General features: G+C 36.1%; 1 protein-coding gene across 1 annotated transcript in view; it reads left to right on the top strand.

Moving 5' to 3' along the window:
- LOC142342678 (uncharacterized) overlaps positions 1 to 16,418 on the top strand; it is a 221,277-nt gene that overhangs the window by 11,814 nt on the left and 193,045 nt on the right. Inside the window, exons 8-10 of the mRNA XM_075394163.1 lie at positions 13,216 to 13,439; positions 13,712 to 13,927; positions 15,955 to 16,137. Coding sequence (XP_075250278.1) covers positions 13,216 to 13,439; positions 13,712 to 13,927; positions 15,955 to 16,137 — 623 coding nt within the window. The remainder of the gene's footprint in view (positions 1 to 13,215; positions 13,440 to 13,711; positions 13,928 to 15,954; positions 16,138 to 16,418) is intronic.

The following is a 16,418-nucleotide window of genomic DNA, read 5'->3' as shown; positions in this document are numbered from 1 at the left end:
TGCCGTCTTTTCAATCGATGGCATCAAATTAAACAAATGATTTAATTCAAAGCAACTAGTATCTCCGTGTTTTTAGGAACATACTTTTGAGAGTTTTGATCTTGAGCGCTTGTCTTGAGCACCTGTCTTTGACAGATTTGATCTTTAGCATCTGTTTTGAAATCCTGAGCACCTTTCAAGAGCTTAGTGGACTCGACCGTACTATCTAAAGAACCGCGTCCAGACATGCTAGCGTTGCACCAAAGCTCTGTTGAAGAAGGAATTTTGTAGCTGGATATACCACAAGTGGGGTTATTATACGATGCAATGATTTCAAAACGCCAGGAAGGAATTTAAAAATGATGAAATGACGAACAGGAAAGAACCTAAAACAAAAACAAAAAGAATCAAGCAATCGTTTTAAAATAAGAGTTTAGTCTAATTGAGACCAGAGTTTTTTCTTCTTAATGTTTCCAAGATTCCTACAAAAGACTTTTGCATGTTAAATCCCACGATTCAAAGTTTATCTTCTAGGAAGCACGGCTTCGCCGGACGAAAAGACGAAAAAGATATCTTGGCAGACTCTTGCAAGATAGTTCTGGTCAAATTATGTTCTTTTTGGTTCCTTTTTGGCTTCTATTCTTTCACTTAATGGAAATAGCAATTCGATGAGAGTTTCGCTTTCACTGAGATCACTGAGAAGCTATACTTTTACAAGATTTACTTCAAATAAACGAGCTTACCAAAATCTTATGCGAAAAGCCGGGGATCTTTTCAACAATTGCTCAATTGCTCCCCTTTTGTACCTAGTAGAAAATCGCCCCCTTATGTGCTCTGCTTTACCACTTTATTATTTGGTCTATTGTTTAGACAGCCGAATGTTAGTTGAAGCGCAAATCCGGACCGCTGTTCAATGCCATCCCCTTATGCTTGGTTGTAATCTGGAAATCGCGGGTCGGTTATCGCGGCGAAGCGCGCCCATGCACCCCTCAGTCAGAAGCTCTTTTTGTTTTGTATTCCAATGCGGCTTATTAACATAGCATGGCGTATTTTTTTTACATTCAGTTTAACATAGTATGCGCATACGTGGAAAGTTATTAGTCGTCTCTGATTGGTTAATAAATTACTCGCGTAAATTCTTTTCTTGAATAGCCCCCCTTTTGCAAAAGGGGGAGAAGGCAATTGTTGAAAAGATCCAAAGCCAGTTTAATATCTCATCCATTTTTTACTATTCAGGAAAAGTCACAATTTTTTTTAGATCCCACTTCTTTCATTACACTAAAAATTGTTTTACATTAATTAATTTTGACGTTTTTCTGCAGAGAATAACTGTTTAAATTTCATCAAGGCATGGGCAACTTTTGCATCAAAAAAAGAATATAAAGTATTAAACTTAACTGTTCATAAAGTTTAACAAGTTTTCAAAACGATCAGGACAATTTATTTGCTTCTATTGCGCAATTTTCGGGCTAATTAAACATGTTAATCGATGTTTTCTAGTCAGTAAGTTTTTTTTTGCCCAGAATCAATTTTTATTTACAGTAAAACATTGCTTCGTACAAACTAATGTAGTGGTGGTTTATGCGGGGCTTAGTATTTCCTCTTAAGTTAAAGTCATTGTGTAATCAAACGAGAATTGAGAGTGTAAAGGTTGTCTATTTTAAACCTTGTTAGTTAATTAAGCTAAGAAAGCAAGCTTATATTTTACGTCAAAAAAATCAGTAGGAGAGCTGAAAGCTAATAAAAGATACCGCAGCTAATAAAAGATACCACTAATTTTAGCAAACAAGAGCCGATTAACCGAATTAGGAAAACACAGTTAAGTTAAAACTATTTACCTTTTCATCCCTCCATCAATTCCTCATTTTATTTATAGCGACACACACTTTCCTATGCTGATTATGCTTACTTTTGATTGAGTCTATTTTGTACGATGTATGTACAAATCAAAACGAACTTATTTGTCTGTTTGGCTGTTGCAAGTGGTATTAGATTGTTGCGTTTCCTTTTTAAGACGAAATAAATTAGTCTATGCCTGGTCTGCGGGGCGGCAGACATGCAAATAAGTTGAAAACTAGTTGTGGCATTTTGATGGCGCGGAAGGAAAAAGTAACTAAATTAGTTCAGGCTTACATAGATAACAAATTTTCATGCTTGTCATGTGAAAACAAAGTCTTGAGATAAAATAATATCATGTTTTTGGGTGTATCGCAGCTAGTTGTGTCCTTCAGTAGAGAATGAATTGGCTTCTGAACAGATAACTCAATTAGTATAAAAATCAGTTGTACATGTATGTTGCTTTAGTTACACAGTAAAATCAGTTTAGCCCTGCCCAGGACGTGCAGAACAGAGTTTACATGCAGCTTACTCCACCCCCAGAAAATATCTTTCGCCTCAATGGTGTCTTAAAAAACGCTTGTATAGTCCCCAGTCCTAGGCCTCGACTTATGAAAAGCCTAAGACTTTAAAAGTCTAGGGGGGGGCAATAGGACTATAATTACACGGTCGAGCTAATATCTTTTCATGGGTCGAGCTTAAGTCTTTTCATAACGAAGAAAGCCTGCTAAGGTCTTTTCATGGGTACACCAGTAATCATTTCATAATTAGCCAACAAAGTCGAGTAAAGATCTTTTCATGGGTCAAACATTAGTCTTTTCATAAGTTTTTTTCAAAATCCGAAACTTTTCATGTTTTTCTGCGTCTGTACATACAGACGCAGAGCCGGAGCAAGACTTAATAGCTTTGCACTAGAGCAGTCCAACTTAAGAAACAGCTGGAAAACTGACAAAGTCCTTAAGATCTTTGTCAAATCTTAAGATAAAAAGTTATGGCAGCTCGAGTATATTACCACATTAGTCCCATTAGCCATGACAAAATTTCGGCGTTATTCAGTTTGTTTTCCCCTCCAAAATTATTAACTATCTTTTTTTTAAAAAAATAATGCAGGTTTTTGAGAGATTAATGGTTCTTCTAAATCGTAACAAATGAAGGAGCAAACACGATGACTACGTTATATGCAATTTTGCACGGAGAATTTTATTTACAAAAAAGCAGACTTATGAACAGACTTTAACTCGACTTTGTTTGCAAACATTGTGTCGAGCTTAAGTACAGCCCAAATATTGGGTCGAGCTAAAGTCTTTTGTAAAATTTTTGGTCCAGCTAAAGTCTTGTGCGAAAAACCTGAGTCGAGCTAAAGTCCAGAATGTCCTAGAGTTCAGCTAAAATCTTTTCATAGCTCAATTGAGTCGAGTATGGTCTTTTCATAAGTCTGTACCTAGACCTGGGTCAACTAATTGTATACGTAAATGAAATTATGTTAACTGAGTATGCCCCGGGAGCCGAGATTGCATGCACAGAAATTCATTAAAGCAGTAAATTTTGGCTCAATTGTATAATGATACTCTTGTTGAAGATGATGGTATCGGTGAATACGCGAGGTTTATAACCTGAATGAATTTGCTATTGAACTTGGTGGCATCAAGAACGGTGTCCGAGTCACCGCCAAGTATCGAAAGTCCAATCATCACAAAACTAGCGGGAACTAAAGTATAATAAACAACTGCGTTGATTCTTCAAAAAATTCCAATTTGCAGAAAAATGCAAATTGAACGAAAAAATTATGTTGAAAGAAAATGTTGTAAAATAAAAGAAAATATAGCTGATAATCAACAATTATACAAGTAGTGGTGAAATGGTAAATTTCCTGTAATAGTGTTATGCACAAGTAACCAGGAAAAACTAAAATACTATTCATGTGCCAATTTCGAACGATAACCGAAACAGATGATGTCAGCTACCGATCATGCCCGATAATGTCAACGCTTGGTGCCTCCTTCTCTATTAAATACGCCTTAAAAGCTATCTATAGGTGCAAATTTTCGATTCGCTTTGACTAAAAGCTGAGAAAAACTTACCATGAGAACTGCAATGCATACCGAGCGGCAAAAATAGGTTAGCATCCCCTATTTTCAAGAAGTAGAAATTCAAGCTTTGTGACAATATTACTCAAAATTAAAATCACATTTCCAGTACAATTTTTACACCATTGATGCCCTTCACTTGTCTTCTTGCATACCTATGAAATTCAGAACGCAACGTTCACTTACCAAGAATTCCAAAGTAAAGTTGATGAACTTCATCCAAGTTTCTCAGCAACAAGAAAGCTGTCTCAAATTGTGATATGTTTTCACGTTTGTTCCACTATGATTACAATTTGCGTTAAATATTAGGGCGAGAAAATATGTTTGTGAACTTGCGACAACTTTCTTTTTAAATTGAATCTTGGATGAAGGTCATTTACTTTAAATCGGAATTTCTGGTAAGTAAAGGGTCGCATTTTATCTGACTTCATAAGTAGACGAGAGGACTGGTGTGGGGGATCAAGGGCGTTGAAATTTATTTCAAAAGTGGATTTTAGGTTGGCGTGTTATGCTGTAAACAATGAACTTTTACTCCGTGAAAATAGGGAGTGCTAATTTACATTTGCCGTTCAGTAAAAAAATAACATGTGAATCAATTCCAAAAATAGGACAAGTTTTTTTGTACTTGTTGCAATCCGATATTAAATGGCATCTCTTAAGAGACATTCTCCTGAGTTTTTGAAAAATGTACAGAACAAATTGACAAATTTCATATTAAGAATACAGTGTCTGTTTGAACTTCGGAAAAACTTTGGACCTATTAGCTCGATGAGACAATCCTGGCATTGTGGAACAACACAAAACTCGGTTCCTTTTTGCGCCATTCAGAAACAACGTTTAAAAAGTTTACATTATATGAGGTTTCACGTGCAGCATTAACGACCCAATAAAATTTTTCCCAAAGAAAGCAAACAAGTTAAATGATGGCGCTACATTTCTTTTAGTCAAATCGTTAAGTGTAATGCAACTCATCAGACAAATGTGGGACCTCCAATTTTTTATTTGGTAGTAAACGATTTTTCTGGGCAGCAAACTAAGTATTTCGGGCTCCATGTGTTAATTGCTCCATCTCCTCCTTAACAGAAACTCTTCTATTTGAGGCAGCAAATCAACCGCAGCGCATGTTCCACTCATTCAATAGATTTGTAACAGATCAAAATTGCAACGCGAAAATCCGCAGTGTAATCGACCAGTTCACCATTGGCGCAGCCCGCATAGGATTCTCCGAAACTTTATTGTAGCACTTTTGACACCAAAGTGAGCGATCGCGTTAAAATTCCTCAAGTAGGCGCGAATAGACAAAATTCCGAGTAAAAAACCAGAAAAATTGAAATTCACTCACTTTTACCCCACAATTCCCGTCGCATTCAACTTTCTAAAGTAGATAAAGAAATAATAAATTAATCAATTTTGCAATCATACCTCGAACTACAGCTAGCAAAATTTGGACTCCTGCCAAATCATGTGTCAACTTCCACACCGAACTCGAATCCCATTCATTGCCAATAAGTACAACTTCGGGGACAAATGCAAAAAGATCTAAAGACACTCACTGGTCTCTCAACGACCTGTTGAACAAAATAAAAGATCCATAGCTGACAGAGATGGCTGGAAAAATTATCAGCAAAAGTCTACTGGCAAAACTGACTGGAAAAGATCCTATCCTCAAAGAGGTGAGGCATTGTGTGCTGTGAGAGTATGAACAACGATTAAAAGAAATACGCCCGTACATCCACTCTCTGGAAAAAAAACTCAGCGTGAAATGTGACAACCTATGTGTTGATAAAATAATTGCGATACCAAAGGCAATTAAAGACGCTCTGCTGAAGATATTCTTTCAACACATCCAGGCAGCTTTATGACGCTAAGTCTAGCACATAATTATTGGTGGCCGAATATCATCTGTGATGTACCTGCCAAAACTGGTGATTGCATGGCGTGCACAGAAATCGGTAAATTTTTAAAAACTGCAACTCTGCGTAGCAAATGGTCACCATTATTTAATTCTTACGAACCGTATGGAGAAATCAAAATTGACTTTAGTGGACCTATTACTGAAAAGGGGAACAATTTTTTTCTGAGTGCTATTGACAGATATTCAAAGTATCTTTCTGTTGAAACTTTTAACAACGCATCCGCTGCTAATTTGATAAAGTTTTTGGATCAAAATTTTTTTAAGAACAAAGTGCCAAGAGCTATTAGACTTGACCAAGCTGAACAAAATTGAAATGTTATTAAAAGAAAACAATATTGAAGCTATATAGGCTCCAGCTATCAATCACAGAGCTATTGGCCTTGTATAAAGACATTCCAACTTAACAAGAATATCGATCCTAACCTTGAAATGCATACAGATACAAATACATTGCGATTATGCAAGCTAAAATAGACAAGTGTAAAGCCACTCAGCGCTTGTTTTGTTTTGGTTTTTATTTTACTTTTGTACTATCCGTTTAAAGAAAAACGGATACTATAATTTTATTACGAAAAGATTATCTCTCATTAATTAGGATAGGACAAAAACCCGGATATGGGGCAATCATTCTTGACAGATGAGCAATAGGCGCACACTGGAGCAGGTAGTAACACAGAAAGTCAATCGGTTACTTGCGCCGCAACTAATTGGGCAACAGAGAAGCAACATCTGATGGAAGCCGGGGAACTTCGTCTCGTGTGGTCGGATCATGGCCCACGATGAATACCACAAAAAGAAGGCAGGGTCTCATTCAAAATCGCAACGAAGCCTAACCCGAACAAAATCGCAACGCAGGCTGATGCGAACAAAAGGCAGAAAAAGATTTTGGACGAACTATACGAGGTCCTAGCCCCAAGACTCATTGTCGGAAAGGCTAGCCCCAAGACTCTGGTATTGCACAATTTGTAGCCAAGGTGCAACGCATTACGGACTTGACAGAATATGCACAACGTCAACCCTCTGAAACCAAAAAAACTCGAACAAAACTTTGGCAACCACAAAAGATACCCCCTTCGAAAATTAAAAAAGACAATAAAATAAATCAATCGAATGGGATGATTGATGAGTATAGAATTGCTTTTAGAAAAACTTGCATCTCTACAAACAGCAGAGCTTGTCAGAAACTTGCCAGAAGCTTGCCAGAAGCTTGCTTTACTAGGATTCCAAATGAACGTTGGACATGCAGCCCCAGCCAATTTTTGCTGACAGAAGTGTCGTTATTGGAAGCCGAAGAAAAGAATAACAAAGCTAACGATCTACACTAAAGTGTACAGTATCGGAAAATGAAATGTAATTGATTACTATAATACATTATAAAAATTATATAACCGGTGAATAAGTGGCAATTTTCTCGTTTTTTGTTATTCAATTTTGTAATGCTCCAAAATTCTCTGAAAGTACGGAAGCATCATGAGACCACAACATCTCCATTTTTCCCTTAAAATCCATATTTTCCATGTTTCTATTGCCGTTGAATTTAACTCACTTTATCTAATGTCGTTAGACATTTTGAGGTTGTTTATATGCTAGATAGAGAATTGTGATTTCATGTCTGATCAAACTATAAGTAAAATTTAGTTTCCTCTTCCTTGTTTGATCATATGATGATCAAGTTATTTTCCTTTTATTTTTCTGTAAACACTTTGTTTTGCCCAAAACGCTCAATAAATTTGAGTTTATAACTTAAAGTTGTCAATTGCGCTGCCTTTTGACAAATCAAAACGAGACAAATCAACCGTGGCGCACGTTCGCCCTCATGGGAAACGAAATTATTTGCGCTAAAGGTAATGAAATCATTTGCGAATTTGACAGATAAATTCGTTCCAAAAAGAAGTATACTTGTCACAGATAGATAGATTCGTGTGGCTAAGAAACGTAGCGTAATCGACTAGATCCCCACGATATCACTGAACTCAATAAATTCTAATTAATACAATTGAATGGCCATATTTAAATGGCATGCTAAAATTTGACAAAACAAGACTTAACGAAATTGGATTTACTTACTTCCACAATATTTCTGCTATCCGACTTTTTGACAAGCAAAAAGCTGAGTAAAAAAGGTTACTCCTGAAATAGTTACGAGGTCAAAATTTAATTCCGATGGACTTATGAGCAACACATATTATCAGAACTGGACAAGATTTCGAAATTGCTGAGCATCAAATGAGTTTGTCATCATTGTGAGCAATGGCGTAACAAAAGCTAAGTTGATTTTTGGTTTCACAATTTATTTTTTTTAGAGTTAATTTTCAGTTTGTTACCTCTTGAGATTTTACGAATTTCGTGAGATTCGGGATTTTTGTTAATTGGAGAAAAGATGGCGTTGATCGTGGTTTCTAAGTTGGTAAAAACCATTCTACTATGAAATTAGGAATTTTTTCATTTGGAAAAACTAGACTTTCTCTACTTTCTTAGAAATTGAGGGGAAAAATTCTGTCAGTAGTTTTCTACGTTTTTAAAGTTTGATATCTTTTCAGATTTGCTCGCTGAAATTCTGCGCATCATCAAAACAAAATTCGACTGGATGTAAATCCAGTTGATTTTTATTTCGATTATGCGGAGAATTTCAGCGAGCAAATCTGAAAAGAAATCAATTTTTAAAAGCGTAGAAGACAACTGACAGAATTTCTTTCGACTATGGGGTTAATCCCAACAATCCTTTTCTTTGACAGTGAATTATGTAAACTGTTTTGTTTCAAAGGAATGGTTTTGTGAAAACTGGACTCTTTTTTGGGTTGCGGAAAAGTTGAAAGAAAATATAAGTTCCTGGATCCGTTGTAAACTGCGAACTATTTCTCAACAGTTCTTCTTTCATTCAGTCAAAGAGCTCCATCAAAATCTGATGTGATCTTCATATGAAAGGGTATCTCAATTTTCCTTGTCTTTGAAACTACTGAACGTTGCAGGTTTGTTCAGCACCTTTTTGCTGATTTATTTGAAGAAAAAAGTATATATGTGCTTAACCACGAGCTTCTCAACAATGGTTTGATTTTGCAAATGGGATATAAATTGCAGGAATATATAAAAAGCTTGGTTTCAAAAATTGGAAAAGTATCCTTTTGGTTCCCACATGATTCACCCAACCGAAGCGCTTTGATCCGGATATAGGTTCTCTCTGAAAAAATGCTGTCATTAGAACGCCAAATGAGGTCATTAAAAACCCTTGGTGTGGCCTACTTACATGTCCAATTAAGCACCCGAACTTCAGTTTCCAAAATTTTCAAATTAGAAAAAAACAACAAAGGTTACTTTTTGCGTGACACCAGATCGTTGCGAATTTGAAGTTGAACCCCTGAAATGCATCTTTTTGTAATATGTATTGATTTTTTTAATGTAAACAATATTCTTTAGAAAAGACGCTGCTAAAAACCTATTACCTTGATTTCAAATTGTGAATTAGAGCGAAACAAAAGTATTGAAAGACCAGAATTTACCTTTTTATGTTGCTTCTCAGGAGTATCAAACTATCCTTAGTTTAAACAAAATATGAGGGACAAATGTAGTTTTGTTTTTTCTTCTGAAAGCGATGATTGGGGTCTTTAAAAAGCCTTGAGAACTTTCGGGTTAAATGTTTCGTTTGACGCCAATTTATAGTTGTTTGCTGTTTTGATTTGCCTTACAATCTTTCTGACATCAATCATTTGCCTAGATTGTTTTTGAACGTTAGCTTGGACACAAAAATTAGAAAAGATTTGGAATGAACTCTTGGTGATCGTTCGACAATATACGGTTTTGAGTTTGGTGTTGAAAAATTCTGATGACAGAAAGATAATTCAACTGGAATTCTTTTAGTTAATGAATGTATTAAAAAATTAATCAGAAAACTCCTATTAATAGAACAAAAATTAACTAGGAAAAATGATTTTCAAAAATTTAAGATGCATTTATCATTTACCTTCACTTGTGCAAGATTTTGAATCGGTACATCGTAATTTTTAAGTTAAAGCTAATTTTCAGTTGCCACCCTTTCTAACGTAAACGTTTCCTTAAGCTCGTAAACAAGGAGGCTCGGTAATGTCCGATTGCACATAAGGTTCCGACCCCGCTCATCCACAATTTTGGCATGATTGTCTACCAAATGATGAACATAGAAAAACCCAGAAATTCAAGTACTTTTGAAAAAAAACTGGTGTATGAACAAAAAGATAGCCTCCAAAGCAAATAACTTAGTGGTGGAGTAAAAATGGTGCATTAGATTGATAATTTGTGCAAATATTAAGAAAGCGAGTGAAGACGAACGGCAAAACCAAACAACAACAACAACAAACATTAGTTACATCAAAAAATTTATGTCCGTTTTGAAAAACAAAACTTAATAACAAAGTCAAAATAGCGTCAGATAAAACTGAAAATAAACCAAAATAACTTGTAATTCACCAGAAAAAAATGGGTATTCATCAGTTCATAATGAGGCTTGGTAACAATAAGACAAAAAAGCGGAAACTTTAAAGTTAGAACATTTGCTGAAATTTTTTAAAAAAAATAATTATTTTCAAAGTTATGAAAACCATTAGGAATCAACTAAAATGTCCCTTAGGTTTACAATTACCAATGCTTCTGTTGAAAGGAATTGAGAACTCTCGGTATTCAGTTTTTCATGCAGTTACAAAAAGAACAACAAATAGACAACAAACAAAAAATCAATTAAAACTTGACAGAAAATGCTTTGGAAGCCGTAAAGCCATAGTTTGGCCCCCAAAATATGTTCGATTGCACCTTCGTCGAACGCCGATGACGCATTATATGACCGCTCATAAATGAAACTAAGTAACGTTTAGACAAAAAAGAAAAAAATGCAAAATTATGCAATAAATGTTTTCTTTTCGAAAAAAATTTATTTCCAAGGACATGTAAGCCATTAATTACAAAAAGAAAAAATTGAATAGGTTTGTCCTTCCTTCCAAAGGAAACCCTTGAGAACTTCAATTATTCAGAATAAGTCTTACATCTACCAGAAGAATTATGTAATACTTGTTTTTATCGAAAAAAGTTTATCTCCAAAGAAATGAAAGGCATTAATTACAAAATGAAAAATTGAATAGGTTCGTTTATTTTTCCAAAGGAAACCCTTGAGACGCAATTATCCAGAATATGTCTTACGTCTACAAAAAGAACGTCAAATATGACAAAATCAAAAATTTATTTTTATTTTTTTTGTGAAAAACCCTTGTCGAAGCCAGTAAACGAATTATAAGCCAGTAAACGAATTCATAACGAAATCTTTAAAAACATGAGATTTTGTGACACCAATTTCTTTGACACCTTCTTTTGACAGCAATTTTGTCATATTTGGCCTTCAATTAACGAGACTGGGTAACAAACTGACAATAAAGAAACAAAATTGCGAAGTTAAAAGTGCTTTTTTTTTATTTTGGAGAACAACTGTTTTCAAAGTCATGGAAGCCATCAGCTATCTACTAATATCACAAAATCGGTCACTCTATTCTTCCATGAAAAGCCAATGAAACGGGATCATTGTACAGGAAATTAAATACAACAAAAAAGACAAAGTAGAAACGACAAATAAAGACAAAATGAAAAAATTTCAATTTGTGATATTTTACAAAAACTAGAAAACATGAAAGTTGGGCAAATACCGAAAAAATTGAAAAAAAATTCGTGAAATCTAGTAGTATCAAAGCCAGAACACCATAACCTAAGGCGTAAAACCGAAGTAAAGACTAATTTTGAATTCAGCAGACAGAAGGAGCACTCTTTGATTGCTGACACTAAGCTACGAGTTGACCAAATTAAGAGAAAAATTGAGGCAAAGTTCAATAAGCCATTTCTTATTTAAAAGTCAAATATTTTAGAAGTCAAAACGACCATAAGCTTTCAAGCAATCAACTAGAAAAAATAGTTTGGAGATAATCAGGAAGCCAAGAGGACCTATCACCAGTGAGCTTTGATTTGAAATGTTCTGTTATTAAACTAATATAAAAAAAGATCGAATTTTTTATATAAAAAACCGACTGATGACAATCCGAATTATTTTTTGATTGTAAGGGTGCAAGATTGGTACAGAACTAGTCCTGCTAATGCTGATTGTCCATTAGGAATATTTAATTTTTGGAAAGTTATTGATATAGATATTTTGTTAGTTAAAAAACCAAAATAAATGCTGCGTTTTTGATAATCAACGAATAAAGTTAGAAAAAAACGGCAACCCTTTTCAGTCTACAAAGATTGGGTTAGTGGTGTTTGGTTAAGCACTTCCTGCAAATTTAATCAGAGTGAACTAAAGAAACTTATTTCGTGCTGTTTTTGATGAAAAAGTTTGAATTTTGTGAAATATTTAGCCGGAATTTGTGACAAAAAAATTCAATGAAAATAGCCGACAATATATTTTGTCTGCAAACGTAAAATCAACAATATTTTCTTGAAAAGTTTTATTCAATTTTATCAAAATTGGCGAAAATTTATTCAAAAATTCCGAAAAAAGGTGAATGAAATCAACTGAATTCAAACTATTTTCTCAAAAGTTTAAACCTCTATAACTCCCTGTAAAAAACGAAAATTCAAAAAATCTTTTTAATTCCATATTCTACGCTGGACAAGCTTTCTAATGATACCAGTCTCAACTCTCTACGATGAATATATCGATCGGCCAAAATTGACTGAACAAAAAAAAACCCCATTTGGGTATATAGTTCCTCCCCCCCCCCCCTCAAGAGGGATCGGAACAATTATGGATGCAGTAGTATCAAGAACACTTTTTTTCTTCCTCTGTTGACTTTTGTTGGATAATTTTGCAAAAAATTAGCTTCAAGTGAAATATTTTGCCAACCTATGTATTTCAGCGCACATTAGCAGTTTTTCGATTTGATTGCATAATTTTAAGGTTATGCCATGAAAGTGTTTTCTGCTCCATGTCTCGGGTTATTAAATAATCATTCTGAACGATATCTAATAAGTTGAGCCCGCCAGACAAAGATGAACTACTTAGTCACCCTGAGTTCAAATCAATCTCTTTTTTTGCAAAAAAGCGATCAAAACAACTGATTTGGCGTGATGTTCAACACCTGGACTAATATTAAACAACGGTTCTATCTTAAAACGAGTTGAAACTACTGTTTGTCTGCGTGGTGATAATTTTAAAAAGCGCAGACAGTAATTGAAATAATGCCATTCAGGCGCACCTCTATAAAATCTCAGATTTCGTTTTTGCTCACCCCACAAATCACTTAATTTTGAAATCGAGACACTATTATAGGGGGGGGGGGGGGGGGGTGCCCTGGAACGGAATTATTTCAATTACTGAAGAGTTTTTTGTCACTCATTAAAAAAAACACGCGTTTTAGTATTTGTTTGCAAATGCCTACCTTTTGACAATAGATCCCTACCACTGTCTGGCGGGCAACCCAGTTATGCAGACCATCAATTGTGCCGACTACTCTAGCTCCGGATCAGCTCACAGGCCCGAGCGGGAGTACTACTACGACCCAACTGGGTCCAGGATTCTGATAGACCCAATGGCCCAGTTCCCTTGTGAGGGTATACTGAAAGGATTCGAGTACTTCGTCAAGGCCAGCTCTCCGGGCGATACCATCACATTTAAGGTACATGGGTGTCTGAGCGTGTACATGCACGTGTGTGTGTGTGTGTGTGTGTGTGTGTATGTGTGTGTGTGTGTGTGTGTGTGTGTGTGTGTGCGTGTGTGTGTGTGTGTGTGTGTGTGTGTGTGTGTGTGTGTGTGTGTGTGTGTGTGTGTGTGTGTGTGTGTGTGTGTGTGTGGAGTGATTTTCTTCCAGAATTTTTTGCCATCATGAGGATAGAAGGCTGAAATTGAGTAATTGAGTAACTATTTGTGTAATTTGTACAATTTTTTCAGCTGCTAGCACCAAGCTGTGGGGCGAATGTGTTCTGCTACGAGACTATGGAGTGTGTGGCCACAGTTGATGATTGCATCCCCCCGTTCTCCAGCGACTGTGATGGAGCATACTGTCAATTGGGGGGAGGCTGTACAGACGGAATGTGTGCATCTCTCAACAGATCGGATGCGTTCACAAATGTGCCTTATGCCAAAGTACCAGACGGCGAATGGACGGTGCGTATGCGTTTACAGTACGAGTTCAAGAACAACTCGATAAACCAATCCCTGCTCCTCCCTACCGCCAACGACGAAACCCCAACCCCCTTCCCCCCGATGTATGTCTGGATGGTGGCATCCAGGCAGAACATGCCTAAATGCCTATGTCCAGACCATCCCAGACGGAAAATTTCTATGTCCAGTCAAGTGTGAGTTCAAAGTTACCTATATCCAGACGTTCGTGCGTTCATTCTTGCGACCGTGTAATTTTGAACGCACGACGCCCCCTGGTCTGGACATACCTCAGTTTCTGGGACCCCCGCCTCATCGGATGCCCCAGTCAAAATCGGGCGGGATATCTTGCAAGATTATTGCAAGATTACGCATGAGCTTGCAAGATCATGCAAGAATCTTGCAAGATCTTGCCAGATAATCACCCGATTTGCAATAGTCTTGCAAGATAACCGTCCATCGTGTAAGACTCTTGCAAGATAACCGTCCATTTAATAAGATACTTGCAAGATAACCGTCCATTTTGTAAGTGATTTGGAAGGTATCCGTCCATTTTTTAAGACACTTGCAAGATAACCGTCCATTTTGTAAGTGATTTGGAAGGTATCCGTCCATTTTTTAAGACACTTGCAAGATAACCGTCCATTTTGTAAGACACTTGCAAGATAACCGTCCATTTAATAAGATACTTGCAAGATAACCGTCCATTTTGTAAGTGATTTGGAAGGTATCCGTCCATTTTTTAAGACACTTGCAAGATAACCGTCCATTTTGTAAGTGATTTGGAAGGTATCCGTCCATTTTTTAAGACACTTGCAAGATAACCGTCCATTTTGTAAGTGATTTGGAAGGTATCCGTCCATTTTTTAAGACACTTGCAAGATAACCGTCCATTTTGTAAGACACTTGCAAGATAACCGTCCATTTTGTAAGACACTTGCAAGTCCATCTTTTAAGACTCTTGCAAGATGGCCGTCTTGCAAGAAGCGCCTGAAACATGCCTTAGCTGCTACATGGGCCTCCTTAACATGTTTGGAGAGTGTAGAAGAGGATTTGTCCTATTCTTTAGCCTCCAAAGAAAATAAGGGAGACCCTAAAATTACTACGGCTGACACATATAAATAGAAACATCTTCAACATGCACAAAAGTGGTCACAAAAGGGCTGTGACACAATAGGACAATGGTCGTGATGTTTGGAGAGTTCTAAAGAACAGAGGCTCAAAATAAGGGAAAGCCGGCTCCAAAATAGTAAATTGGAGGTTTGATTTATCTAACCTTACCAATTAATACCATTTCACAATTTTGGTTTTTCGAAAAAGTTTTTTTTATATTTTGTCAATTTATAAAAAAATATATTGGTCATATTGGGTTATTAAAGTGGTCAAGTTTGCTAAGCCAGTTGTTTTGCAATGCCATATGAGATTTTGATGAAAAAAATTAGGACGCCAAGATATTGTAAAACTCTTGCAAGATAAGCGTCAGGTTCTTGCATCTTGCAAGATAGACGTTATTTGCAAGATTCGTATAAGATCTTACAAGATAACCGTCATGGTTCGCCTGGGGTGGAAGCTTTTCGTCTTGATATTTTGGCCTCAAAATCCGTTTCATTTTTTTCTGAAAATATATGCAATTCTGAAATTAAATGCCCGCACAAGTTTTTTTTTCATGGTTTTGAATCACCTATAAGGTTGAAGTTCAAATAAAAACAATTACGAGCATCCAAAAAATTTCAAAAATTTCTAATAACTGGCTACACATTATTAAAACATGCATGTGCAAGTTTTAAAATGCCAGTTCTTTGCAGTGCCATATCCTAGAATACCAGATTTTCCTATATACAGTGTCAAATTTGACAACAGTCGGAATTTCAAAACTCGCAAAGCGTGTGTTTCAAGTAAGGTTACGTGAGTTTGCTAAAGTGTCTTCGAAATTCTGGCTTACATCTCGAAAAGCCACGTGGTTCTCTATAATGTCACATTTTATCAGTGACTTCATAACAGTTATGGAATCTTTACTTGTATTGGTGCTGCAGGTTACGCTAGATTCTTCATGTGCCAGTGACTGTGGTTGTCACGGCATCTACGAGCTGAACTTGGGCACTTTTGAGAACCCAGACCACTTCAGGGTCTATCCGGGATACATTCTGGCTTTGGAACCAGGAGACACCAAAGTGTACTACACAGCCGAGAACACAGCAACCGACATTGTCTATGAGGTTGCATTCTTTAAGAAAACTTTTATTGCATTTTGGTATTACCAAATTAGAGTTGAGTCAATAACAACATTTTTTGATAAAAAGAAAAACCCAAATATCCCCTATGTGGATGAATATTTATGTTTAATGATATTTAATGTCCATTTTGTTACCTTAGTACATGGGTTTTGAAAAACGGCTGCAAGCATGATACACATGTTTTTAAAAATTGAGAGACTTTAAAAATTGATTAAAGGAATTTAGAGATTCACGGAATTGTTTGCGCGAAGTACCAATTCTTT

The sequence above is a fragment of the Convolutriloba macropyga genome, chromosome 7 (assembly GCF_964194025.1).
Source record: "Convolutriloba macropyga chromosome 7, txConMacr16.3, whole genome shotgun sequence".
In the NCBI taxonomy this organism is placed as follows: Eukaryota; Metazoa; Xenacoelomorpha; order Acoela; family Convolutidae; genus Convolutriloba; species Convolutriloba macropyga.
Note: the sequence above shows the minus strand (reverse complement) of the source record. Positions and strands in the feature narration are given on the sequence as shown.